Below are 25,429 nucleotides of genomic sequence, written 5' to 3' on the forward strand. Positions count from 1 at the left end.
GATTTTACAGTTAAAATAATTTATTAAATTAATAGGCTTTTTTTGCACTTTGATACCAATAACTTCCTAGTAACTATAGATTTGATAAAAACTTTTACTATTATGCAATCCCCTTTGGACGCGCATATTTTTAAAAAAGTTGGCCACCTACGTTCCTATGGATACCACAGGTGTTTGAAAATTTTCACAAAAATTTTTTTTTCACATTTTGCATAGAAAAACTAATTTCAAAATTTTTTTAAAGAAAAGATGCAACAGTTATAAAAACTTTTAACTTCTTATGTAGTGAGCCAATTATTGTAGAAAATTAAAAAAATAAGAAATTTATAAAATTCATTCATTTGTGGTTGTGGTTAAAGCCTGGTACGCTGCTCGCGCTAAATTTAAGCTCCCATACAAATTATCGAAAAATTTTATCTGAGCTAAAATGGATCCCATACAAATCATCGATAACTTGTATGGGAATTTTATCTCAGCTAAATTTTAGCGCGAGCAGCGTACACCAGGCTTAAAGAAAAAGTAAGATGATGAAATTTAATATTTTCTAAACTGGTTGCGATACAAACTCTTTCTATTCGGTTTCAGAACAGTCAAAAGTGCAACTATCAGCCACTTCAGGATTATCCATTTTCTACCGGACAGCCTGTATGTTGTTCCAGGATAATTCTACTTTTCAAAAAAAAAAAATAAAACAAAAGTTTAAATATTTTCTTTATTTTTGAGTGCCGGTTTTGTATTTTTTGGTTAAATTTTCTTCTTTCCTGTTCTCATATTACGGATAGTAGAGTTTATTACGGATAATAGAGTTTAAATAAATAAATTTTGTTTATTGTCGAGAAAGAATTTCAAATATTTTCATCACGGATAATAGAGCGTCCCGGTTAATCGAATCCCGGATAATCGAGTTTCAACTGTAATTCACTATGCCATGCACTTTGTATATAAAATCTATAGTACTATCATAAAGTGAATTTTTTTAGTTTGTTCGCTACCTGAGTGGTCGCTAGGACGGCTTAGATCGAATTCAATAATGGGTGTAAGGAGATGAGATATACTTTTCTGTTTGAATTTTGACATATTTTTTAGTTCGTTCGTTAGCTTACTTTTTTGGTGGCGCTGTTTTTTTTATGATAGTAAGCTATTATACATGAAGCCTCAAGAGGCGCGCCTCTTTTCAAAACTAATGAGTGCAAACGAGATAGAAGATCAAACAAAAAATTATCCGACCGGAGAGTCGTGGGCCAAAATTCTGAGACTCTTTTTTGACGTTTCTTTTTCCACTCTTTCTTTTTTCAACATTCCCTTTCATTATTTTTGCTTCTTGGTGGAATACAACAACAACAATACTTAAATCAAAAGAGAAATGTCAAATTTGAGTCTTTGACTCAAGAGGCATCGTGTAATAGTACGCGCCTCACAGAATGATTATCAAAAGAAAATTCGAAAAAAGAGTCAAGCCTCTTGAAGGCTTGGCCACACCGGAGGGTACGCGGTAGCGGTACGGGTAGCGGCAACGATATTTGTATTAAAAAAATTCCACACCCGAACGTTGATGTGTCAGTTTGGAATTTTTTCCATACAAATACCCGTACCGTTACCTGTACCTCTACCGCGTACCCTCCGGTGTGGCCAAGCCTTGAGGCTTCATGTAATAGCTGACATATGTCGTTTTTTAAAATTATGGGAGTGAATCACTCCTTTTTCGTGCAATTTTGGAATTTGTTCACGAAGAATTTGACAAGTGGAACGATTTGACGTTTGCTTGCATGTGTTTGTAATACGAAATAATGAATAAAATAATAACACAATCTTTTAAATTCACTTTTAGTGATTTTTTACAATACTTTATTGAATTTTTTTTGTAAATAAATATAATTTCCTTCACAAAAAAAAGTTAAAACAACCACCCAACAAAAAGGCCATGCATCTTCAAATGCAGCCTCCAATGACTTCAAATAACTACTGGCAGCACTTTTTGCTAAAAACTTTTTCTCTACTCACCGCCTGAGGGACAAATCATTTCACAACAAAATGCAAGCAAATTGTCAAAATCTTACAAATTGCACAAAAATGTTCAAAACAAATTTTAAATGAATGAATGAAATCTTGTTTATATATTTATAGGTGCAATAATAAATTTTCCAACATTAGTGATTCACACTTTGTCGTGTTCTTATCGTCATATAAGTTTAATTGTCTTGTTTTTTATTCAGAATATGAAATATTGGTCAAAGTTTAGTGAAAACAAGTTGGAAAAACAAATCTACGAACCTCTAGAAGACGAAAAGAAAACCTTTGAATTCTGGTATAAAGAAAAAACTCTAGAGAAATTACAAGAATTCAATCGAAAACCTAAAGATGGTTTGCTAACAATTCTAAATGGTCCAACTTTTCCAACTGGATCACCACACAGTGGTCACATTGTCAATGCCTTGATGAAGGATATCTTCACTCGGTATGCCTATCAAAAGCAATTACAAGTTGTCAGTCGATTTGGCTGGGATTGTCATGGACTTCCAGTCGAACATGAAGTTGACAAAAAACTTGAAATCAAAGAACCCAAAGATCTTTATCGCATTGGAGTGACAAAGTACAATGAAGAGTGTCGTAAGTTTGTTGAACGACATGAATCCGATTGGAAGAATAACTTGAGTCGAGTTGGTGTCATGACTGACTTAACAACTGCGTACTCGACAATGAGTCTAGAGTATATGGAAGGTGTGTGGGGAATATTCAAGCAACTTTTCGAAAAGAAATTGGTTTATAGGGATACCAAAGTTTTACCCTATTCAACTGGCTGTTTCACTCACCTTTCGCATTTCGAAGCAAAGCACAACTTGAAGAACACTATTGAAGTGAATGCAATAGTTGCCCTTCAGATTGAAGAGTCTGATGTAAGTCTATTGATTTGGACAGATTCGCCTTGGAAATTGGCTGCAAACTTTTCTGTATGCGTCAATCCCAGTTCGATCTATGTAAAGATTCAAATGGTTGATAACAAGCGAGTATACATTGTCTCAAAGAAACGATTAAATTTTGTATTCCCTAATTTTAGTGACTTCTCGGTTTTAGAAGAATTTCAAGGCAAGCATATTGCAAACTTAAAATATCAACCTTTATTTGATTATTTAGCAGGAAGCTTTAAAATCCTCCAAGACGATTCTATTTGCGATGATGTGGGAACAGGAATTGTTGCCTTATGTCCGCATTTCGATCAAAATGAATATCGCATTTGTCTTATGAATAGTCTAAGACCCGATGAAACACTTTGTCCCATAGACAATTGTGGTCGATTTACCAGAAGTATCGCCCAATTGGGTGGTCTAACGATTGAAGAAGCAAATTTGGTGGTAGTACAGAGTCTACAGGAACGAGGGCAGTTAATGCATCTACAAAATGTAGAACGTAAGAAGCCACATTGTTGGCGTTCTGATGTTCCATTGATTGAAAAAGTCGCTACATCATGGTTTATTAAAGTCGACAGTCTTAAAGAAAAGCTTAAAGAGAATAACTCTCATGTTAATTGGGTTCCTAGTTCCAGCAAAGACATAATGGATGGTCATTTTGATGAATTGACTGATTGGCCTATTGGACGTGATAGACATTGGGGAACTCCTATCCCAATTTGGTCATCACCTTCAGGAGATGAAATTCGATGCATTGGCAGCATAAAGGAGCTTTTGGAACTAACAAATGCTAAAGAAATATCAGATTTGCATAAAGAGTTTCTAGACAGATTGGTTGTTCCATCTACTGTGCTAGGGAATCCACCTCTTCGGAGAGTTGCCGATGTCTTTGATTGTTGGTTCGAATCAGCAACAATGCCTGTGATCCAACAACAGCAAAGTAATGATTCCGTAGATTTACTTGTAGAAGGACAAGATCAGTTGCTTGGTTGGTTCTTGACAACGTCTATCCTTTCAGCAGCACTATCCCTAACTGCCCCTGCAAAAACAATTGTTGCACATGGATTGGTACAAGGAACCGATGGGATGAAACTGTCGAAAAGAAAACACAATCACAACGATGCATTTAAAATTGCAGAAAAATATGGTGTGGATGCTCTTAGGCTCTATTTATCTACCACACCGTTAGTTGTAGGACAATCAATGCAACTAGATGAGAGTGAAGCAAGAAAATTCAATGAAAAAATATTCCAACCAATGTACAAAATTCTCTATGATCTAATGCCTCATTTGGGTAAAATAGGTTGGGTTACATATGGCATTGCCCGTGATACCAATTATTTAACAAATATTTTTGTAAGATGGATCCTTTTACGTGCCGAACAATTGGTTCAATTCTATGAAAGCGAATTGAAAGCTTATCGTCTTCATTTAGTTATTCCAAAACTTATTGATTTTCTAGAGGAATATCATAAATGGTTTATTCCTGCAATGAGAATTTCATTTAAAAAAAACGACCAAAGAGATTATATAGGGTTTAGTGTCATTTACAAGACATGTTTAGTTGTGGCTCCATTTGCGCCATGTTTTGCGGAATATTTTTATCAATTATTTAAACCATGGACATATTCAGTCGAAAAGGAATATATTGCAATGCTTCCACTACTTGAAAAAAGTGATGGACTTCTTGATTCGATTTTGGAAGTGAAAATTACCAGATGGCAAGGAGTTGTGGAGATGGTTTATGAGGCACGAAGGAAGTACATAATACCTATTGGCTATCGAATAACAGAATTGATAGTTGTCCATCCATTGGAAGAGTATTTGGATGATTCGGAAATGTTAGATGAAACTTTAAAGAAAATGGTTAATGTTCATGAAGTGATCAGGACTAGAGAACTTTCTCAGTTTGGGACAGGTCTAAAAGCAAAACTCAAGATGGACTCTACATTGCAAACAACACTGAGTGATGATAAATTGGGAAAAGTAGCATTAGCCATTCAAAATTTTGATAACGAAAAAGTGGGAGAGTTAATTCGTGTCGGCTCAGAAGATGTCTTAGGAGAGTTTGTTACTCTCAATGATGTAGAAATATCTCACACTGCCGAGAAGGAAGTTGACGGGAAGAACATTATAATATGCAAAAATGATGTATTAATTGTTGTAAAAATGAACAAAAATCTAGAGTATTATGAAGAAGGCACACGAATGGAAATGATAAGTGTTGTTCGAAAATTTCGCAAAAAGGCTAAAGTATATCCAAGTGAGCTTGTTACTGTTTGTTATTTAACCGAGGATTCATGTATGGAAAGAGCATTTGAAAAGTTCTCTGAAGAACTGAGAAAGACTACAAATTCAAAAATGAAAGCTATAGTCGATGTTTGTGGTGCCAATGAAGAGGAAATTCTTCAGGAAACTGTAGATATTAAAGGAGCAGCTGTGATTTTGTATTTGTTTAAAGAATGTGAAAATAAAGAATAAATTATTTAAAAATATGCATGTTTGTATTGATTTGTATTATTTATTTTATTTCAGAAATCGCATATAAAGGACATAAATATTATAAAGAATTTTGAATTTAAACTAACAATCAAGAAATATGTAACTGAAACTGAGCAATTCTACTAAGATATTTTTATAAGTGTTTAAAAACAAACATTTATCAGTGACGATTGCTTCTATGTTTAAAAAGTTTGTATAGGAACAAGTACCTAATGGAAAGAAGGTTTTCTAAGTAACTCTTAAGGTTAATATTAATCTTGGAGTTCTTTTTTGATAACTACCAAATTCTTTGATTGAACAACCACTTGAGGATTAAAAGCTGTTTTAGATGATGTGATTAATCTATAGATCCGTTTGCATGTAGAATAAGTGGCTGACCATACAATTTTGGGAAATATTTGTGTGTCATTTTTTTTTCGAGACTTTCAATTGAGCCAGGGGAGTTGAAAAGCCACTTTAAGGCATAGTAGATCAAAGAGAACCATATCTTGGAAAATTGCGTCCTTAACGTTACAAGTAGGTACCTACATATACATATGTGATTTCAGTTGCCCTTCCTTCTTTTAATAGTAGACAATGCGAACAAATTGGGTCTCGCCACTTCACAAGCAATCTACAGACCAAACGGATGAGTCAGTCACTTCAAACTTATATATTTGTTTTTGCAGACTACAGAGGGGTTTTAGGAATTATAAAAATAAAAATAACGGTAATTGTGTAATTTTCTCAAAAATGGCTCTTTTTATTTAAAGTTCTAGTGTTAGTTTTTAAACAAATGCTATTTCTTCGTTATAAACGGTACCTCCAATAGAGCTTTTTTTTTAATTTCTGACTATCTCTCAAATGCCTCGTATAATTTTCATAAATTGTATTCAAAAGGTATGTTACGCCTCGATATGAATCAATGCCGCATAATTTTAAACGATTTAATAAAACGTTACAACCATTTTAGTAATATGTATATACTAAGTTAAAAATCAGTGAAAATTACTATCTGAAAATTTTTGAAAACGGAAAATTGCATCTTTTTAGAAATTAGTTTTAAAAAAGGCACCAACAATTTTATTTTTTTTTTTTTCTTAAAATGCACCTAACAAAAGAAATCAAATTGCATACGTTTTTTAGAGCTCAATTTCATTTAAGATACATATTATACAAGGAAGCATAATGCGATCTTTGTTTTTTAATCGATATTTATTGAATACTCACGAACTTTGAATCAAATAGGTTCACTGGGGCGTATACTTAATTAATTAAATAAATATATATCGTTCCCTTTGGGAGTTGGCCGTACAACACGTTGACGTAACTTAACTTTCTAAAAATATTTTATTCTCATCTGCTGGAAAACTTTCAAGAAAATATAAGATACAAAAGCATTTTCTTGAAACCTTATTAATATTTAAAATTTAATTCAACTTTTGATTGTTCAGTTCAATCGATATGTTTGGTTTCCAGAAAAATTAAATTTTTGTTTTTCCGAAACTTGTTTAAAGATACAATTTTGAATAGATCTACAATCTAGATTATTTTTTATTCAAAATAGTTTATCTCTGAAAAATTATTCAGAAATGGAGTTTCAGTTAAGTTTTGTATTTGTTGCATGGTTGTTTTTTTTTTTTTTTTTAATTGATGTGTTATTTTTTAAATAACATTACAAACTTAAAAGGATTAACTTAATTATATTATCAATTTTCATTCAATTTGTTCTGTTCTCGGAAAAAAACATTTCAAGACTTATGTTTTTCTACAATATTAAGAAAATATGATTTGTATTTAAGACACAGATAATTTCGCTAACAAAAGTATGATAATCAATTCCATGTTCTTTCTTTTAAGGTTTGATGTTGTACCTTCATTTTGATGGACAGTATTTTTAACATGTTTAATATGTGTTTGTGAACTAAAACTTGGTTTGCATATTAATTAAGCCAACTTGAATAACATTAGTTCATAGGAACATTAAACTCAAGATTACATACTAACAAAAACTACTCTGTCTTTGCTAACAATCGTTTACAATGAACAATTTTTTTAAATCAATTTTTTTTTTTGATTGATAACAAAAAATTTTAACTTTCCTGTTTCTCATTTTATTCCAAATCACAAGAATTATGTTGAAAAAATTTGTCCCATTGGATAGTGATGTTGAACCTTCTCGAACGCCCTACAACATAAAAACTTTTAAAGGTTCGGATGAAATTCCAAGACCTATTAATATAGATCCTTGCAGTTACGAAGCACCTCCAAAGCGATGCATACCCGGTAAAACTGTGACAATTGCACCTAAACCTATTACAGTCGAAGAAGCAATTTTTCGTTGGTTTGAAATACCTCAATACCCCAAATCCCAAATATCATGTAACAAAAGATGCCAACAATTCGAATCATATACTGCTTGCGTTATGAATCAAAGAAGCCCAAAGACCTTAAAACATCATGCTGTTATAAGAGAAAAATATCTGAAAACGCAAACAGATGCAAACGAAAAAGTTCATGACGGGCAGGGAGAATTTTCAAATGGAGCTAGTTTGATTCAAATGGAAAGCCTTATGGTCGACGAAGGAGAAGGAGGACTTAAACCAATATTAGCAAGTCCAGCATGTAGTGTGGAAACATATTATGTGCCTTCCAGGAGATTAGTAAGTTTCTTTTTTATTTTAATTTATGATTTAAGTTTGTTGACAAAATTAATTATTTTGTCAAACATTGAACCTGTTAAAGTTGGAAGCATTGATTCTGTTATCTAGTCGTAGTTTCAAGTTGAGAAAAAAGCAAATCGCATTCCTTAAATAATGTGGTATTTTCAATGGAGAATACCCCTGAAAAGATTTTACTGTGCTTTTTCTGAAAATAATCTTACGAAAACTGTACCAAGTTAGGACATAAAATGCTGTTGGTTTTAGAATCTGAGAAGCATTCAGAGAAAATTTTACCCCAATCTTATTTTCTTTTCACGTTTTTTCTTCGTATATAATTGCATTTGTATATTTTATCCTGTGATAATGTCCAGACCGCCTTATAATGAGAGAGAATTTTTAAGTTTGGCTTCTAAATATTCTGACAACACTGCATTACATATCTTTAGTGACGCTTGCATAGTGTGCAACTACAATTTTTTTTTTCGAAAAAAGAAATTTCGATGCAATATATGTTTCCTATACTACAGTCGCTCAAACCATACAACTCACATTTTATTCATAATTAAAATTATTCACAATAAAAACATAAACATAACTCGACTGATTTTGAAAATAGGGAGTTTGTTTTGTTCTCCTGTAAAATTCGATGAAGTTACACACTGTACGCATAACCGAAGATATGAAAAGCTTTGCATAACTAATAGAGCCAATTAAAAGGTCAGAAAATGGCCAACAAAAGCCAAAGCGTCTTATTAATGCATTATAAATAGATCAATTTATATTAACCAATAAGATTTTTCAGTAAAAAAAAAAGTTACTCATACACCACAGTGACCAACTAAATTAAACCGCACAAAAATTAAACAATATTTATAACTTATTTTATATTGAAAGCAGTTGATTTCAATTAATATATAGCTCTTCATTTGAAGAACTGTGATGTTAAAGCTCTTGAATACATAAATATGTATATTGTATATCGAAAATCGAAGACACGTTTTTTAGTTTACACAAAATCACGCAAGCACAACGTTTAATTAAATGGATCGAGTACACGAATATTTTTACACTCCAATATTTTGGGTTTGGATTTTGGGTTTTCGGGATTTTGGTTTTTCGGGATTCTGGGTTTTCGGGATTTTGGGTTTTCGGGATTCTGGGTTTTCGGGATTTTGGGTTTTCGGGATTTTGAGTTTTCGGGATTTTGGGTTTTCGGGATTTTTGGTTTTCGGGATTTGGGGTTTTCGGGATTTAGGGTTTTCTGGATTTTGGTCTTTCTGGATTTTGGATTTCGGGATTCTGTCCGTCTCCCTAAAAAAATCAATCATTGCTGCAATAATTGTCTTTATCAGATTTGAAGAAATGAGTTAAATTTGCTGATAATTTGTGGAATTTCGCTTGATGAGGCAATTTAATAATGCTTCAAAAATGTGTATAGGTACATAATGTACCTATTTCATGAGCCAAAATATATGCAAATTTTTTTTTAGTTTGATTTCTACTTGCTATAACTGTTCGTGTTTAAGAGACATTAGGTCTGTTTAATGAATCTGATCGGCACAGAAAAGATCCAAAAAGTACAAGTTTTGTGTTTCATGAAAAAAAAAACTCGCCCCAACTTATTCTACAACCTGTCATTCTATGTTCCATGAAATTTTTCAGCACAGAAAAGCTCAAGTTTTTCTGCTCCTACTTTTGGGGTAGAGCAAGTGAGTGAAAAGTGTCCATTCTCAGTTATTTGTTTGTTTTTGATAAAAATAAGAAAAAATAAGATTTTAGAAAGTGAATGGGCACGTTCAGGAAATATTAGGGACTAGATATTTAGGCAACGTCAATTTCCGAACGGGAATTTGAGTAAATTGACTAAATTAGTTTGGATGTGATGCTATTGTCAAATTTCGAAATTTATTTAAGAATTTTACCGGTCGCATGGGTAAGACACCAAATTTCACTTAACTGTAATGAATAAATAAAATTAATTACAACCGATAATGCACTTTTTAGCTGTTTTTCACACAAATAAATTGAATTTTGCAAAATTAATTCTTAAAATAAAAACAATTTCCTGTCATGTTGACAAAAAAAACTTTCCTACATTTTTAGGGAAAATTGTCTTGCCTAACTTTCCAGTCAGCTTTCCAATAAAATTACCTAAATTGGAAGGATTTTTTTTGACAGCTGACCAATCAGAGACCGAGAAATTACCTAAATATTTAGTCCCTTACGTTTCTGAACCTGCCCAATTTCTTAAAAATTTTTGATAAATAACAAAAAAAAAAAAAATTACAGGAATATTAAAGTGCTAGTAAATCATTTTTTATTTTAGTAAAAAATCATTTCAAGAAATGATTTTTGAAATTAAAATTTTGTAACTGATGTTCTGTCCTAGATTTTTTTCATTAAACAGATCTATTTATAAGAGTTTTATATTCTCCTTATGCATTTTCATAAAATATAAAACTGGACAGAAAAAAAATTGAAAAAAAACTAAAATTTAAATCATTTTTATTTAAAAACTTTATTTTTAGAGTTATCAATTATCATAAACTTACCTTTCCATTGATATTTGAAAACCAGTCCTTACAAATTTATAAAAGCTTTTAAGCTAGGAGTTAACAAAAGGCCGTGATAACGTGTATATAGTATATAACAAAATCGAAAGCCTTATCAATTGAAGTTCTTCAGACAAAACCTGCCCCTTTTAGCAGATTTTAAGCTAACGAAAATAAAAAAAAACTCACTTGTTTCATTTTAATATAATATAAATAGATATGTTCTACATACATACCTATCTACCTTACCTACGGAAATTAAACACCAGAAAATATGTTAACTGAACAAACAAAATTACTTACATATTTTCTATGTACCTACATACATACATATGTCACACTAAAACGATTTTTTGAATATTGTTCTCTTTCTATTAAAATAAAACATTATCTACAGTACTTATATCTACTAATTATGCAATTCTAGCTAACTTCCTGGTACCATCTCCTTAAATCAAACCATCACTCGTTCTCAGACTAGTCATCTCTAATCAAATTATTATACCTACATGAGACTTAATTTTATAGTCATTGACAACAATATATTAATCACCAAACCAATACATTAGATGCATTAATTGCCGATGCCAACATACACAGACAGCCAGACATTTGCCGCTATTCCGCTCCACTCTGACGATTAACTTCAATAATGTGCTGCTGCCAGCTACAACGATATGATACAAATACGAATACCTACTTTTTTATGAAACACAAAATATCATCAACTAAGCAAATATTATATAAAATAGAACATGAAACAGCGCTGGAACGCTGCTGATCGGTTGTCGGCCGGAGGTGTAGGTTTTTGTTAGATTTGTGTATAGGTAAACGTGAGAGGTATTCAACCAACGGTTTTATCACTTCGGTCAGAAGCTTTATATCGTGTATTTTGTTATAGCATGTAGCCTTTTCGTCAGTGTATTGCGTAAAGCTAGGTAAGAAGGTACTTATTGTAACGTAGGTTAGGTGCCTATAGCTTAACTGACGATATCAAACAGTGATATTATCGTTGGCGGCACGAGAAACTCAAGGCCGTTTGTTTGTTGAATTCATTTTAGCAAGTTTTCACAAAGTTTCTAAAAAAACACTCAGCAAATTTTCGATAAAAATTGAAAATATTTTCAATCATAGTGGAACACATCAAAGAGAACATACAAAATGAGCAATAAATCAAAGGTAAGTTAAGAGAGAGATTGTTATCTTTATAAAAAATAATTATCTTCGCTAGGTTTATAGGTATGTTTTGTAAAACTGTTTTTCAATTTAATGTTTAGGTTAAAAAAAGACGTGATCGTAATACCTTGACATTCTATGAGAAAATCGCAGTGATTCGCCATCATGAGGCTAATCAACTATCCCGAAATAATTTGGCTCGAATGTTCCAATGCTGCACAACACAAATTCGACGAATTATCGAACGAAAGGATGAGATCTTGGCTCAATGGCAGACAATGTGCGAAACCGATGCTCCAGCGGTAATGGAGGAAATGTCAAAGAAACGTAGAGAGTTCGAAATGAAAGCAATTGGTTTTATACTGCATCAATGGATTGAAAGATGTCGGGATCTTCAATTGAATATGGTCATCAATGATGCAACTTTAAAGATGATTTCCACAAAAATGGCAACAGTTCTGAATATTAAAGATTTTAAACCAACTGGAAGATGGATTGAAAGATTTCGACTTAAATTCAAGTATAAAGATGCAAATCTATCTAATCCTAGCTCTAAGGATGATCCTCAAGGAACTCTGAGTGTAGAGGATATAATAATTGAGTTTAAGAATTTTTTGCCCAGTTTTATGCGACAAGAAATTTCTAACATAACCTCAAATAATATGGAAGTTGAGGAGTGTGCTTTAGTTCCTATCGAACAGGATCAACAAGTTGATAAAATCACAGATGAGCAACCAAATAAAGATAATGAAGATGATTTAGAAAAATGCCAAAACAGAGAAGATAACGTTTCTCCGAAATCAAGTGAAAATATAGCAGCTGAAAATGTCCTTGAGCATTTATCAGTTATCAAGCAGTTTTTACAATCAAATTCTGACTTTGAAGCAATGACTGTTGCAACACATTTGCAAAATTATATTGAACAAACCTATATACTACATTCGTCATTACCATCGCCATTAGCATCGTCATCCCCATCATCACCTTTGACTGATCAAGAATTTGTTATTTTAATTGAATAATTTACAAACACATAAACTAAAATAAATTTTTTTTATTTTTTAATAAAGAAAATATTAATTTTGAATTATTAGTTTTATGTTTTCTGTTAATTTTTATTTTTAAGTTTTTTAATAAATACAAATGAATTAAAAAAAAAATATTCTTTTTTCTCAAAAAAAAAAAAAAAATTATCAAAGGAGTAAAACGTTGTATTAAAAATTCTTCCACAGCTTTCAGGTGATAACCTTTAAGACGTGATCATATTAATTTTATATGATCGTTCTATTTTTTGACCAGAATTTTTATATTTTTGTATGAAAGATACTACAGAGAATTTTTTTGTGTGCAAATAAGATAACAATCAAGTAGACCCAGTCCGATTTTGAGGATGGGTTCATTTTATCTGCTTGTATTTGGAAAATTGCAGTGACTTAACTGTACAGTTTTTCTGAAAATTGTTTAGTGCTTCTGCTTAGCCATTCTCGTCCATGGATCATGGACTTATTCAAAATATTTGGTATCTGTTTTATTTTGAATAACATACAATGAATTAATTTAATAACCTTTAGAGCCAATTTTTCAATCTTCTAATAAACAGTCAGTTAACTGTTCGACGAATAAAGTTATAAGGCTCATAAACAATCAGATAACAACATTGAATTTTTCAATCAAGAATCATTTATTCTACAGAATAACAAAACAACAATTGTCAAATTCAAAAATATTCAAAATTAAACGTCATTTTTATTCATAATTGTTTTTGTTTTTTTGTGTTCCTCTGTATTTTTTGTCAAAATTCTTTCAAAGCAGCTTTGACAACTCACACAATATATTTGTTGAGATTATTCCTTAGAATAATTTTTATTCGTCTCTGAAAGAAGCAGATAGTTTTATTCTTAGGAATAAGCTAATCTGCCTGTTGAAAAATAGATTTTTTCTCTATCCTTAGGAATAAGTACTAACTGACTGTTTAACTGACTATTGAAAAATTGGCCATTAATTAAAAAAAACTTAAAAATGATAAATAATATGTGAATTCGTCTGTATTTTTTAATGTTTGCTACCTCATAACTTTGGACTGAGTGAACCAATTTTGATAATTCTTTTTGTATTGGAAAGCTGGTGACTGCAGTGTGGTCCCATTTCAATTTCGTTCTGGCCATATAATCAATTAGAAAAACCATAAAACCCAGTTTTGATCGATGGAAGTCGGTGTTGTTTTTTGATAAAAATGAATATTCAACATTTTTTCGCTTCAAATTTTCTAATCGATATAAGAAATGTAAGACAAAATATGAACTTCAATCAAAAACTAAATTTTAAGAAAATTTATTGAAGTGTTTGAAAAAAGTAGTTTTAAGAAAATTTATTGAACTGTTTGAAAAAAGTAATTCCAAAGTGCCGGGCTACACGATGATTTTTCAATCGCCTAACCAGTCAGAGGATTTTCCTCTTTTTGAAGTTTGTTCCTAGAAAATGTGAATTGGAACGTGATTGGGCACAACACTGTGTAGCCAGGCCCAAACAAAAACAAATAATAATATACTCGTATTTTTTCAAAATCTAAAACTAATTTTTTGAAAATTGTCTGAGTACCTAAAAATATTTAAATCAAATAAAAGCTTTGAATGGTTAATTTTTCTTGAATTCAGTTAATCGTAAGCTTGAAAAGGCAAGTAGTTTTTAAGAAAGGGTGATCAATATACTGTCATAACCTCCTTTTCGTTGTTTTGATGAATATATTGCTCTATTGAAGAATATTTGTAATTTAGCAGAAATTAATAAAATACTTCGTTGCGGTGTTAAAAAAACAGTAGGTAAATATTTTTAATAGGTTTTTATTTATTCTCTTGTGTACTACATAAATATTGGACTTAAAGTTTTTTTGTATACATTTAATTGAATAAAAAACATATACTAAGGCTTGAAGAACTTAAATTAAATAAATTAAAAATTTTGAAAAAAATCCATTAACGAAATAATTTAATTTTATTTGAACTTTGTTCAACGAAAAACACGTAGGTGCGGTGTAGGGTTCAATATTGTTACAATAACCTTTAATTGTTTTTTCTTTTTGTCTTCAAAGAAAAGATAGATAGCCTGAGAGTCCTGAGAGATTGCTTTCTGTGATCCTCTGCCAGTGGAAAGTTTTAAAAATTTGGATTGAAATCCACAGTCTTTACAAAAATAGTATTCAATGTAATTTTTTTTAACCTTTTTTTTTCGAAATTTTGACTTTGAGATCAATTATCTAGATCAATTATTGAGATCAAAAAACTAGATTTAAAAATTAAAATAAAGTGTTAAATTCTGGCATTTGAAAAAGGTTTCATATGTAGATAATTGTAGGAGTTGTCGTTGTTTTTGGATATTTTTTTTTATTTTGAGTCATTTGTTAGAAAATTACCCCTCCCTCTGAAACGGGTTAAAAATGGTTGTATTTGACTCCTCTACAAGATTTCGTTACTAATTTTCATCGCCTTATTTATCGTACTATCCCCAAAGACGGTAATTAGTTTAACTAGTTTCCAGGACATAAACTTTATGATGAATCCTTAAGAAGCGTACCCGTCTTCTCGCGTTACCTTCTTTGTTTGTAAATAATTTTTTCTTTGCTCTTAATATAATCTAAGCTTTATTTTTTATTTAAGCTCGACCTAAAACGTCCAAGGAGTGGCATTTTCATAAATGAAACCCCTCATTCACATGGAAGTGATATCCCTTATGAAACATACAATCCACGCAAACTTCAAGAGAAACTTGAAAATGAAGAAAGACAAAAGTATAGACTTTTATCAGATGGTGATAGATATTATTTTCCCTGGATGAAAAAACATGAAGTTGAAATGGAAGATATGAATTTAAATAAACGTAGTGGTAAGCAAAATATTGAAATTCTACAAATCAATAGGTATAACATCTTCATTCTTCAATACTTAAATCCGTAAGGCATTCATGAAGAACTTAGCTTTTTTAAACCCGTTATATTTCCGATTCCAAGTGACTTGGAGAAAACTTTTCGAGCTGCTGTAGTTTTTGGTAATGAGGCCATATCATCACACGAAGCAAATATTAGGTACAATTTCTAATGAAAAAAGGATTACCTATGTTCTTTTTTTAACTTTTTCCATTTTTTCTAGAACTTCAAGACCTGTAGAAATAGCATGTTTGTATGTAGCTTATGTCGGATCATTTTCTAAAAATCCAGATTATTGGAGTGCTCAAACAATTGATTCTATAATTCATAGTGGAATTGAACTTTTCCATAAGAGTATCGATAGAAAATATGAAAATCTCACTTCTGATTTTGATATAATTCCTGAATTGACAGAAAAGCAAGCTACCATCGATATAAAATTACACCTAACCGCTTCACTTACAGAAGAGCCAAATATTTTAAAGGCTCTTACCTTGTTCTTTGATAGATTTCATGCTGGGATCTTGTGGGTCGAAAATCTTTATTTCCTAATATGGAAGCGCTGTATGGATACTTTTTATATTTTCGATCCCAATGGTCGTGATATGGATTGTAAACGGAACTCAATCGAAGGCAAAGCTTCACTTATGGCAATTCAAACTATTGAACACATTGTACACTTGATTTTGAACTACAGTGAAGTTGAAAGTGCAGCAGATTTCAACTTGTATGAAATAAATCTTAAAGACTTTGGGAAGCTATCTAACCCTATGAATTTGCAAGTGCTCAAACTACCGAAGAAACTATACGCTGTAGTTAATCGATTTTATTCGATAATACCAGCCTTATCAGGTCTTCCAATTTTATCTGGGGGTAAACCTACTGATGACAACCCATCGTTAATGACAAGCTATTTAGCTCTTGTTTATAGCCAAATAGATCCACCAAGAGAATGGACAGTTCAGGTTATTGATGATCTTATAAAATTTGGCAAGAAGTACCACAACGATTTCATTTGCGATAATCGATTAAAGAAACTTAACATTGCCGATTTACCAGAAGTATTGCTCTTTGGAAATTATCGAGTGCTGGTTGAAAAGAAAGCTTTTGTTGAATCTGGACATGTGGTCGATTGTAGATCCTATCGAGCCTCTCAACTAACTTTGGCCTTAAAAAATTTCCTACTTAACTACAATTTCGGTCTATTGGAAGTTGATTCTTCGATATTTGGGCTTTGGAAGGAACGAAATATGTTTTTCGTTTTTGATCCATTTAAACGAGGTCCAGCAGGACAGGCTGGCAATTTTTCTAAATCGGGAACTGGATGCCTTCAAATTCATTTAAATCTAAATTCTCTATGTCGTATGATGTTCATCAACTCAATATCAATCAAAACTGATGGAAACTTCTTTCTTCATGGAATTCGCGTAAAGGCTGTTGGGACATTCAGCATCAATCGAGCATTTAAAGACTCTACTGGTTTTGGGACACTTCAAATCAAGTACCCATTCGATTGTGAAGCGATTCTTGAGAAAAAAGACGAAAATCAAAATAATGAAGAAAAATTACCTATAAGCTCTTTCAATCGTTCAATAGTACAATGTCTTTCCGAATTGAGTGTAAACCCTTGTCAGAGAATCTGCTCAGAACAAGACTTTATCTTGGAGCAAAAGAAAATGGCTTTACGAAAGAAACTTGTCCGTAAACACAGTATTGAATCGATTCCTGATCAATATCGAATTCCGGAATTCGATGACATTGACGTTATCGATTCTGTGGTGGGGGAGCTCATGGATGATTTAATGGACAAAATTCAACAAAAAACTGAAAAGAAGACAAAGGCTTTCCTAGAAGCCTCGAAGATTCTTCTTCAGTCAGATAGGAAACATTTGGAAGATCTAAAAATGAGACTAAAGCGTGGTGAAGACTTCGATAACATATGTTCAGAATTTCAGTCTAAAGCAAGTGCCATTCCAAAAATGACTGCCGAAGAAGAACTGGCAATTGAGTCCAATTTCAAACCACTACCAGATGGAAGTTGGGCAATATTTGGCCGTGAAACTGACTTGGATCTATCAAAAGGATCATTGAAAGGTATTCTTTCAACAATAACTGCTGCAGCACTATCTTCAAAGTATAAAATATCAACATGGAGTAGTGATGTTATCGATTATGCTATTGAGTCTTGTGATGTCTTGGAAAAACGCTTTTGGTCATACAATCATACTCTGGACTTGATTTTCCGAAAACAAATGCCAAAAATACAACTTGGCAGTACAACTTTTCAGATAAAAGTCATCACAACCAAAACGGTTCAATCGGAAAGATTAAAAATCGATGTAGAAAGTGGACTCTCAAATGTTAGCAGATTGTTTCTTATTTGCAAAGGACTTTCTTGTCTGATTTTAAAACGATATAACTTGATTTATATGTTCATGGGATGTTCGTGTGATATTTTTGGTTTTCGATCACAATCGACAGGTCCAATGTGTTTGTTAAGATTCTTAGAGATAAATGCATTAGTAAGACGAATTGAACAAGCGTGTGGAATTTGCCAGAAATATGTTTTAGTTGAATTGGAAGTTAAAAACGTAACGGATTCTGTGTCGAGGAAATTTATCCAAAGAACGGAATCGCAAGAAGAACTACTCTATGATCGAGAGATGGCTGAAAAAGAAGGACAAAAACGAAGATTTAAGGAAAAATTGAAATTCATTGAAAGTGAAATACGAAAAGAATCAAAGAGAATAAAACAATTTAAAGATGAAAAACAAAGTCCGAGGAAGAAGAAGGGTAGCAAAGTTTCAGGTACAAATACTCTTCTTGTTTTTTGTTTATCTATTTTAAACAGGGTTACCATACAATATATTAAAAAGTTACACTTTGTCACAAACATACTAAATTTAAAAATTCTTTTCCCGAAACGACAGGACCCAGACAATTTTTAGTTAAATTTGCAATCGTGACTCTTATAGAAATATAAGGTGGCAGCCCTATATGTTTTATTTTTTGGTTGTGTTTATTTTAATAATCTTTATTCATAGAAATGCATACAAAAAATAACAAAATGTTATGGTATTTCATCAGAAATCGTAATGTTCACTCTGGCGTATACGTACTTTTTTATACATTTTATTAACACAGACAAAATTCTTAATATATGATGTGAAAAATATTTTTTGTTTTATTATTTTGTGTATCTTTATTTCTAGTTAAATCACCTCAACAACTATCGATCTCTGATACATCTGATTTCATAGAAACAGCAGAAGAAGGTCAACTTTATGATGAATCTGATAAGAGCATTGAGTTTAAACATAAGCCACGTGAAGATTCAAGCGTCAAATTGAGCCAAGCTCAATTACATCAAAAAATGCTTCCATTATTAGGATATCAACTAAAAGATTCAGATTGTCTATTCAAGATTCAAGGATCAACCGCACTAGAAAATCGCCTTGAAGACGCACCAAATAAAATAAAAACTTGTTTATTTGCCAGTGCTATTGCTATTTTATATGCCATCTTACGTCCCCTTAATAATTGGGATGCTTCTAGAATTGATAAAGTTATAAATGTTGCAAATAATATTGCTAATACAACTTCAAATATGGATTCAAGTACTGAGCGAACTATCAAAAATATTGATGTTGATGAGTTTGAATTTGAAATTAATGTCTATCATTTTATCCCCCAAGGAGCATTTGGCGGTAACTTAGAATACATTATCAAGAAGGCAGTTCAGTCTCAACGATATATTTTGTTGCAAATTTCAAATTCAACTTTTACAATTTACCATGATAAATACTTTCATCTTTTTGATCCTTATCGTTCTATGGAGATTGGACCAGACGCAGAAGAGGGTACATCTGAACAAGAAGAAACACCTCGATGTCCCCAAGACATAACCAAAAAACCTGAACAGAATAATGCTTCATGGATTCTTTTCGGCGATCTCACCTCGATGTTGGATTATATCAATAAGAGAGCATTAAACGAAGACTGGAAGACAGATTATAAACTTCATGCCGTCAGTATTGTGTCTCATAAGATAGCTCCAAAGAGAAAGCAACTTCTCAATATGCTGACAGATGAATTCGATATTTGTAAGACTACATTCCAAAGTGACAATCTTTGTACACATCCTGAAGAAATCGAATGGCTAGATAATTATCCAAATTTGGTAATTTGGAGTCGTCTCAATCGATCAAACGCTGTCAAGCAGATCCGCGGCGCACCTTTGACCAAAGATAAGAATTTTGACATTGAAATCCCGAAAAAGTTGTTCTCACTTTGGGGTTCTATTCATCCGTTGTCTTCAGTGTTTGGAGAATCTCGAAACAAGCAACATCTTGCTATCAATGTAGTTGCATGTTATGTTGCCATCTTGTATCGTGTCAACGATTGGAATACACAAATCATAGATTCTATCGTTATTAATGGTAATGACTATTACAATGAGAGTGTTTCGTCAATTACTCGAAAAGATTATGAAATTTCATTGGAACACTTGAATACCGTCTTTCAAAATGGTTATATCAATTTAAATGTTCATCTGGAGAGCGTCGTGTATGGTTATCTTTATGCAAAAGGAAGAAATGAGCTTAACCTTGCAGCTGCACTTGGATACTTTTTCACATACAATCAATATGGAATTGTTCAGTGCATGAAGCGGAGCTTGGCAATTGGAAAAATCGAATCAGGATATTTTATGTTCGAGTGCCAGAGTCATGGACATCCACTTTTTCCCGCAGGAGAAGGAGCAGCTTATGTATTGCGAACAACTCAGTTACAAGTTTTGTTGTACTGCATTGTAATGACTTTGAATAATTCTTTTTACAATAGTCAGTTTACAATACACAAGGTAGAAATTATCAGTGATAAGGGTGAAGATCAGCAAGAGAATGAAGGCGAAGAGGAATAAAATTATTTGTATCTTTAATAAATTTCGAAAAATTATTGTTTGAATTTGTTTTGTTTTTACGCAGAACTATTTTGCGTTAAGACAAAGGTTCATACATATCTCACATCTTGAAACCAAAAGTTGTTTCCAGACTTTGCTGCGAAGATATCTGTTTCCAAAAGTAAAAACGAAATATTTTGATTGCAAATAACTAAGGAAAAAAAAATCAATTTGAAAATAGTTTCAAAATACTTTCTCTTCATGTCTCGGTGGATTCGTAGTACATTTTTTAAAAGTATTTTTTATCGGAGGGTTACCTTGGATTTTTTTTTCAGAGATTTGAAAAAAAAAAAATTAATTTTTATATTTTGTACCTAAATCCGTAGCCCCATTCACTATGAACTTGTATATAAATCAAACTTATTTCCAGACTATGATTCGAAGGTTTTAACTTCCGAATGTTAAAAAATATTTAAATTGCAAATAACTCAGCAACCACAACTCAACGAAACTTTGAGGTTTCAATTTATCAAAAGAGCTTAAAAAGACCTTTATTTGATGTCTCACTCGATAGATTTAGAGGAATTTTTTTTTTAATTATTTTTTTTTATAAGGGGTTAACCTTGGATTTCTTGTTTGAAATCAAAAAAAAAAAAAATTTCTAGGTTTTTTACTTAAATATGTGTAGGCCTTTTTACTATAAATTTATATCTTTTAACCAAAAGCTTTTTGCAGTCATTAATCTGAAGATGTCTTTTTTCGATTTTTTTTTAGATTTTTTCTGCTTTAAGCTAGAACTACATCGAAACACAAATTCAAAAAAAGTATAGAAAGTAAACAAAAGTACAAAATGGGCAGGTTCAGAAACGTTAGGGACTAAATATTTAGGTAATTTCTCGGTCTCTGATTGGTCAGCTGTCAAAAAAAATCCTTCCAATTTAGGTAATTTTGTTGGAAAGCTGACTGGAAAGTTAGGCAAGAAAATTTTCCCTAAACATTTAGGAAAGTTTTTTTTGTCAACATGACAGCAGATTGTTTTTAATTAAAGAATTAATTAAGCAAAATTAAATTTATTTGTGCGAAAAACAACTAAAAAGTGCATTATCGGTTATAATTAATTTTATTAATTCATTACAGTTAAGTGAAATTTGGTGTTTTACCCATGCGACCGGTAAAATTCATAAATAAATTTCGAAATTTGACAATAGCTGCGTTCCTTTGGAAATATTTATCTACTTTTTAGTACCTAAAACTACTTTGAACTACTTATGCTATACTGAAAAAGTAGTTCAAAGCAGCTTTAAGTACTAAAAAGTAGATAAATATTTCCAAAGGAACGCAGCTAATAGCATCACATCCAAACTAATTTAGTCAATTTGCTCAAATTTCCGTTCAGAAAATGACGTTGCCTAAATATCTAGTCCCTAATATTTCCTGAACGTGCCCAATAACAAAAACAATTTTATTGATGTGACATTTAAAAATTAAAATTATTTGAAAAATTAGAAACTTTTTTCACTTTGTGTTTCTACATATGTAGCTCAGGCTTTAGATGTAAAAAAATATGTTTCGATGGCAAATATTTCACCTAGAAGACCTTAAAATATTTTAAAGTTCCAATCTTAAACAGAGCTTAAAGAGACACATCTTTTGAAGTCTCACTCGATGGAATTGGATTTTTTAAAATGCATTTTTCAGCAAAAGTATTTTTTTTTTTTAAATTTTTGTAAAAATGCTACAATCATCACAACATTTTAAACATTTTTATAAATATAAAATAATAGTATAAAATTAAATTATAAATATTTAAAACTAACTAAAACACTATGATTTCCTCTTAAAGCGGACCAACCTACAAATAAATGTTAAATTATTCCAAATAATAATTTCAACACCTCTTAGCTTACCAAACGCCATTCTAGATATGGATTTAGAACAACACAATTAACAAGAGCTCCATAGATAACCATTAACACCATTGCATGCTCGGCATGTTGTTTCTCAAAATTTCTGGAATAACTTAAAGATTAGTTAAAATATCATGCCTTGTAGATAAGTATTGAATAAAACAAAGTACTTCTTATAATTCATATCTTGCAGTTGAACACATGCTGTTATGATAGAAATCTGAAGAACACAAACTCCAAGGAAATTATGCCATGAAGCAAAAAGTTTCCTTCTTCGCTGATTTGAATACATGTAAAGATATACAAACACTGCAGATGCCCACTATTTATGATTAAAATATAAAAATAGTTCAAGTTCTGATTGTTTGTTAAAAAAAAAACTTACTTGGCAAATATACAAAATAGCAGTTAACACCGCCAAGTACGCATGCAATTGTTGAAATGTAAAATGAGATCGATCTAGGTCAGCCTTGAAGCTGTGAATCAAATAGTAAGCATATCCGGAACCAATTAAAATCATAGTGTGAATAAGTGCATGAAGATATTTAATGAAAACAGTTCTACACTTCGGAAACAGACGAAACATCATCATTCCTAATTCAGATAGAACAACCATAGTTAGAGTATTTATTTTGTTTCGATAAAAACCTTTACTTTACCGTTGCCATTCATCAGAATCATAGTGACAACCATGATCAATGCGTGATTACTCCATAATGGTTTTGAAATTTCTTCGGCATTCCAAATAACATTACCAAATGCGACCATGTTGTGGATGATTAAAGCAGCAAGAGCCTCCGAAATTAAAAAGACAAACCATGCAAATAGACAAGTAGTGAAATTGACATCTCTGCCTTCCATCGTAAAATTGTTTTTTTTTTTCAAACTTTTTGTAATTATTTTAAACTTAAGCAAAAACAAACATTTCAAAGAAAAATTGATTTAAATGCTAAAACAGTTACGTATTTCTCGTTGTCCCATATTAATTGTTCTTCCTTTAAAAGGCTTTTATAATGTTATTTGAATATAAAATATTGTCATCTTGATTTATAAACTAGTTAAAGATCGTCACCATAGCCTTAGAAGAAAGACTAATGGCATGGATTGATTGATGAATAGCGTAAGGGGTACAATGGTTGGCACCCCCGATTTTTGTACCAATCATTGGCACCCTTCATGCAATAAAGCATTTCAGAAAAACTACTATGCCCATGGAACAAAAATCATGTTTTAATTCTCTACAATTGTGCATTTTTATTTTGGTCTATTTCATTCTCACTTCCTTTTAATTAGTAAAAAAGTAAAGCCGTTCTAAGTTCATGAAAAAAGTGCAAAAAATACAGTGTTCCCGCTAAGGACACTGAATTTGGTAACTGTCCGTTTTTGATTATTTTTTTAATTTTTGGATGAAGATTTATTTTTTTTAGCTTAACAATATAATAAATTATATGTTTTTAATAGGGTAAGGTGGTATAAGAGTGCGCATTTTAGACAAAACACAAAATAAAAAAAAAACGAAAAGAATTTAACTACTTTTTTTATATATATTTTTTAGTTTATAATCAAAGCAACGGAAAAAACTTAAAACTGGTAACAAAAATGTATTAATTCAATAGTTATAAACAAAATACCACATTAGGTTATTTGCGCACTCTTATACATCCTATTGTGTAAGAGTGCGCGGCTTAGTTTGTAAGAGTGCGCAGCTGCGCACAGGTGTAAGTTCGCACAAAAGTCGCAAATAAAACTGCCTATCTTTAAATAAACAGAGTATTTATCGACCCATCACTCCTTACATGAGGAACAATCTATTTAGTCTTCGATTAATGGTTCCGAGAAAATTTCGAAATTTCCTAGTTACCTCCATTCGCTTGTTTTTTGTAAAACTTGTATTTGGTTTCTTTTTGGTAGGAATTGCTTTTTCTAGCTGCTGCTTGTGGTATATGGACAAATGCCAGTTATTTTGAAGCCTTGGAGAGCATTAACTGCTCTTATAACCCGCGCACTCTTATACTTCATGATGGTGCGCACTCTTACACGTTCAGACATGCAATCGAAGAATATATATGTATTTCACAATGCACTTTATGACCAATCTTACGTGTTCCTCAAATGTTTTCTTTTTGTCTACTCTTCAATATCCCATACTTTGTTTATTGTCATTTTTTGTTGTTTAGCGGAAAATTTAATTTGTTTGGCAAGAAAAATTAGAAAAAAAAGAGCTCAAAAACTTAAACTTAACTAGCACCTCTGTTTACAAACACATTTGCATGAAATTTTGACAGCAGATCAAACTTAGGTCTTTCCAAAATAAGTGCATTCAGTCTTATATTCCCTCTCAAATCGTAGAAAATGGCCTTGCGCACTCTTATCGACCGCGCACTCTTATACCATCCTACCCTAATTGTTTTTTATATGAAAAAATATGTTCAAATTAATTAAAAAGGGGTGTCAATCATTGGTCCCATATAAAGTAGTGGTTTTATTATTGGCAGGGGGGTGCCAATAATGCGTGCTTTGGGACATCAATCGTTGGCACTGCCAATAATTGTACCTTAAGACTGCCAATAATTATACCGTGTATCCGTTATAAGTATATGTTTGAAAAATGGGGGAAAAAAGAACTCAAAAGGATTGATAAATTTTCCAAAAACTCGGGACAGACGATTTGTACGTGATTTCCAAGACCCGTTCGTTTTTAGTTTATTTTAATATCTCGTTCTTAACGGATATCTCCTATATAAAGTTTTCGAGATATTGCAATTTTCTCGAAAACGGCTCCAACGATTTCGATTAAATTTGGCGTACACAATATTCTAAAAAAATTCTTACAAAAAAGCGTGTTTAGTTTTTCTCAAAAAAATTGTACAGCAGAAATATGACGTTTCTCTTTTTTGCGAAAATGACATAATTTTTAAATTTAAA

General features: G+C 31.7%; 3 protein-coding genes across 4 annotated transcripts; 2 read left to right on the forward strand and 1 right to left on the reverse strand.

The window, feature by feature from the left end:
• The first annotated feature begins 7,441 nt into the window (after nt 1-7,441).
• Nucleotides 7,442-20,662, forward strand: LOC129911430 (uncharacterized). The gene is made up of 5 exons (XM_055989235.1): nt 7,442-8,050; nt 15,432-15,657; nt 15,730-15,856; nt 15,921-18,505; nt 18,910-20,662. Exons 1-5 carry the CDS (start codon nt 7,523-7,525, stop codon nt 20,616-20,618), a joined length of 5,175 nt encoding a protein of 1,724 aa, XP_055845210.1. The 5' UTR covers nt 7,442-7,522; the 3' UTR covers nt 20,619-20,662.
• On the forward strand, nt 11,490-12,845 carry LOC129911435 (uncharacterized). Its single transcript, XM_055989244.1, has 2 exons — nt 11,490-11,781; nt 11,880-12,845. The coding sequence occupies exons 1-2, from the start codon at nt 11,764-11,766 to the stop codon at nt 12,798-12,800; spliced, it is 939 nt and encodes a 312-aa protein (XP_055845219.1). The 5' UTR covers nt 11,490-11,763; the 3' UTR covers nt 12,801-12,845.
• A 1,650-nt stretch (nt 20,663-22,312) lies between the features above and the next one.
• LOC129911439 (uncharacterized) lies at nt 22,313-23,448 on the reverse strand. Of its 2 annotated transcripts, none has more exons than XM_055989249.1 (5): nt 23,164-23,448; nt 22,890-23,098; nt 22,675-22,826; nt 22,505-22,616; nt 22,313-22,449 (listed from the first exon to the last, which is right to left on the reverse strand). In XM_055989249.1, exons 1-5 carry the CDS (start codon nt 23,363-23,365, stop codon nt 22,435-22,437), a joined length of 690 nt encoding a protein of 229 aa, XP_055845224.1. In that variant the 5' UTR covers nt 23,366-23,448; the 3' UTR covers nt 22,313-22,434. The 2 variants fall into 2 exon arrangements, with proteins under 2 accessions (XP_055845224.1, XP_055845225.1); XM_055989250.1 differs by having other exon boundaries at nt 22,314-22,449; nt 22,505-22,607.
• Nucleotides 23,449-25,429: the final 1,981 nt, after the last annotated feature.

Source organism: Episyrphus balteatus, chromosome 2 (genome assembly GCF_945859705.1).
Source record: "Episyrphus balteatus chromosome 2, idEpiBalt1.1, whole genome shotgun sequence".
NCBI classification, from domain to species: Eukaryota; Metazoa; Arthropoda; class Insecta; order Diptera; family Syrphidae; genus Episyrphus; species Episyrphus balteatus.

Excerpts from the sequence above, each read along its gene's own strand:
- LOC129911430 (XM_055989235.1), top strand. The coding sequence starts at position 7,523 with ATGTTGAAAAAATTTGTCCCATTGGATAGTGATGTTGAACCTTCTCGA. Across the intron at positions 8,051-15,431 it reads ATGTGCCTTCCAGGAGATTA|CTCGACCTAAAACGTCCAAG; the intron begins GTAAGTTTCTTT and ends TTTTTATTTAAG. Across the intron at positions 15,658-15,729 it reads GAATTTAAATAAACGTAGTG|GCATTCATGAAGAACTTAGC; the intron begins GTAAGCAAAATA and ends TAAATCCGTAAG.
- LOC129911439 (XM_055989249.1), bottom strand. The coding sequence starts at position 23,365 with ATGGAAGGCAGAGATGTCAATTTCACTACTTGTCTATTTGCATGGTTT. Across the intron at positions 22,827-22,889 it reads CTATTTTGTATATTTGCCAA|TGGGCATCTGCAGTGTTTGT; the intron begins GTAAGTTTTTTT and ends AATCATAAATAG. Across the intron at positions 22,617-22,674 it reads CAAGATATGAATTATAAGAA|TTATTCCAGAAATTTTGAGA; the intron begins GTACTTTGTTTT and ends CTAATCTTTAAG.